The following is a 3,332-nucleotide window of genomic DNA, read 5'->3' on the forward strand; positions in this document are numbered from 1 at the left end:
ACCGAGAAAACACACTGACATAGAAAATTTCAACGACGTAATGGATTTCGTTAATATAGGAATACCACCAGGATATTACGGAGTTGAAGATTTACTGGAAATAATGACTACTGATGATGACGGGCAAAATATTAGCTCTAGAGTCAAGTTATATTACAACAAACCAAACCGTCGTGTAATTGTTGAACTTTATGAAATGAACCAAGTTTACATACCACATGAAATCGCCATCATATTAGGATTCACGAGAACTCCAGGCCGAGACGTAACTATAGTGTCTTCCATGACGGCGCCTTTTAGCTGTGATATGGACGCTGGGTTACATTCTCTGTTCATATACTCCGATATCATACAAAGTCGATCGGTTGGAGATTCAGATGTTCCCTTATTACGTATTATAAGTATTCAAGGAAAAGACGGAGATACTGTTGAGAAAGAGTTTTCACGACCACATTATATGCCTATTGCGCATAAAAATTTTCAAACCATTGAAATTAATATTATGAGTGAAATGGGTCAGCCTGTACATTTCGAACGAGGAAAAGTTCACGTCACTCTTCATTTTAGACCCCGAAGAACATGGACTTATCTATAAAATCAAGTGTAAAATCTTTCTTCCGTTCATTTGTGGATAGTGGGTCAAAGGAGAAACATGTCTCCACGTAATCTGGATCACGTTTCTGTAAACGATTATAATAACTATCACTTAAATCAAATTGGACACGGATCAATTCCGGTATACCGTGGAGTAGCCGTGCAAAGAGGATATGGTCTTGGAAATATATTAGCCTCGGCATTTCGGTCGGCCATGCCTTTACTCAAAAAGGGTGCCACATTCCTTGGTCGAAAATTTTTAAATACCGGAGCAAAAATTGCTTCCGACGTCTCGAGTGGTGTGTCTATTAAAGACGCGTTAAAATCTCGGGGGAAAGAGGCGGGGAAAGAAACCTTAAGAAGAGCCGCCGAAGCAGTGAGTAAACTTAGTGGAAATGGACGTAAAAGGAAACGTAAAACGTCTCCCATCATCAGTTCAGTTCGAACCAGGAAGAAGAAAAGACGTTCTCTGCTTCAGTCTGATATATTCTCGTAATCATCATCATTGAACAATGTCTCTAGCTCACCCCAGTTCGCAGAACAGCATTAGCTCGGAACTTGATTTATTTCACGTACCTTATACTCAAACTGGTATAATAGGAAGTCAATGGGTTGAATATAATCCAACATCGAACATAAATGAAAACCAAGCAATTATCTTTAATATCGCTGGAAACTCGGAGACTTACATTGATTTGAAAAATACTTTACTTCAAGTTCAAGTGAAAATTGTGAAAGCAGATGGAACTCTACCAAAACCCGATATTTACGACGCTGTATCTAAAACCACAACTCCCGCGGACAAAGTTGGTCCGGAAAATTTGTTTTTACATAGTCTCTTTGGCGAAGTTCACGTATCATTAGGTGACAGATCAGTTACATCATGCCCTCAACAGTATCCTTACAAGAGTATGATTCAAACGCTCTTGACATATGGTGGGCCAGCCAAGGAAAGTTTCTTAACCGCGTCTCTATTCTATAAAGAAAAAGCCGGGAAATTTGATGAATTTTCCAATAACGACGGATTTAAGAAACGTGCAAAATTTGCTCAAGAAGGTGTTATTGACATGATAGGAGTTGTACGAGCCGATATTTGTCAACAAAATCGACTTATTCCTAACCTGATAGATCTAAATTTCAAGTTTATCAAAAGCTCAAACGAGTTTTGTTTACACACAGACCTTGAAAAATGCAAAGTCATTTTCACACATGCATCAATGTTTGTCAGAAAAGTTAGATTGACGCCAGAGATTATGTTATCCCACGCTAAAACTTTGGAACTGGCAACAATGAAATATCCTATCACCCGTATGGAATGTAATTCATTTTCAATTTCCCAAGGCAACAAAATATGCGTCAAAGACAACTTATATAATGGTCAAATACCGAGTAAGGTGGTGATCGGATTTGTGGACCAGAATGCGTATTTGGGAGACTACAAAATGTCACCTTTTAACTTTAAAAATTTTTCGTTAACTCAAATCGCCCTATACCTTGATGGTAGTAGTGTCCCGGCAAAACCATTAAACCCAAATTTCAAAGATAAGTTGTTTATACGATCATACGCCAACCTCTTTCTTCAAACTGGTCAATGGAATATTGATGAAGGAAATTTCATCAACCGTGATGAATTCGCCAATGGAAACGCACTATTCGTATTCGATTTAACTCCCGACCTCAATGGAAGTTCAACTGACTGTTTTAACCTGGTAAAGAACGGGAGCGTTCGTCTCGAATTAACATTCGGAGAATCATTGCCGTCAACAGTTAGCGTGATTTACTATTCCGAATATCAATCTTTGGTCGAGATCGACAAGAACAGAGCAGTTTTGTATGACCAAAGTTCATAATGGACTCGCAACAACTTGAAATCATACTCAAGAATGACCCGTTTACCAAATATTTGTTCAGAGGAGTCTTCCCTGCCGACAAACTTCCCGAGAATGTGAAAACGTATCCTTCACTTTACATCGTGAACACTGATACGTCCAAAGGAGTAGGAGAACATTGGTGTTTGATATATCTCTCAAGGTCACTAAATTTTACATTCTTCGAGAGTTTCGGGAACAGTCCTGATTTGTTTAAATTTAACTATTTTATAGAGAAAAACAGCTTAACTGTCACGTATAATTCTGTTCAATTGCAAGGAAATTCTAGTAAAGCTTGCGGTGGTTACTGTATATATTTTGCAATTAATTTGTGTCAGGGAATAAAAATGTTTAGTATATTGGAAAGATTTTCAAAAAACAAAAATGTTAATGATCGTATGATTGTAGAATTTATGTATAAGAAATACTCAATAAATTTGTCATAAAAATATTTTATTTGGTTTTATAATGTCCATGGGCTAAAGTTGTGATACCATCGTCTTAAATATAACGTTTATCATCGCACGGGTTTAAACACAATTTGTTTTGTCGCACAGTCGTCACAATATGTTTATTGCTCACTATGCGCTTCATCTCCGCGATAGTTAACTTACGATTCAGAAGACACTCGCGATATTCCGCGTGACGGACGCGCTTCTGCACAACACGTTTACACACACCCTTGCAAGTCTTTTTCTCGCCTTTAGATGACAATATAGAGTACATTCTTCAATCGGTGTGCCGTCCATCTCATCCTTAAATTTGCCTAGCTTCTTTTTGTTGGTTTCGTCGAACAGAGGATGATTTTTGGGGTATCCAGAAAAATCATACATTTCCTTCTGTTGGGCGAAATCTTCGTATAAATCCGGT

The 3,332-nt window shown here is 37.9% G+C and overlaps 1 protein-coding gene across 1 annotated transcript; it reads left to right on the forward strand.

Annotated features, from left to right (window-relative positions):
- Positions 1–1,106: 1,106 nt before the first annotated feature.
- LOC149951528 (uncharacterized protein F54H12.2-like) lies at positions 1,107–2,444 on the forward strand. The gene is made up of 2 exons (XM_090169572.1): positions 1,107–1,826; positions 1,989–2,444. Exons 1-2 carry the CDS (start codon positions 1,107–1,109, stop codon positions 2,442–2,444), a joined length of 1,176 nt encoding a protein of 391 aa, XP_090025698.1.
- Positions 2,445–3,332: the final 888 nt, after the last annotated feature.

The sequence above is a fragment of the Leiobunum rupestre genome, chromosome 3, assembly GCF_980474605.1.
Source record: "Leiobunum rupestre chromosome 3, qqLeiRupe1.1.hap1, whole genome shotgun sequence".
Classification (NCBI taxonomy): domain Eukaryota; kingdom Metazoa; phylum Arthropoda; class Arachnida; order Opiliones; family Sclerosomatidae; genus Leiobunum; species Leiobunum rupestre.

Coding starts and splice junctions, on each gene's coding strand:
- LOC149951528 (XM_090169572.1), top strand. CDS start 1,107: ATGTCTCTAGCTCACCCCAGTTCGCAGAACAGCATTAGCTCGGAACTT. Junction 1,827..1,988: donor CATCAATGTTTGTCAGAAAA/GTTAGATTGACG, acceptor ATACCGAGTAAG/GTGGTGATCGGATTTGTGGA.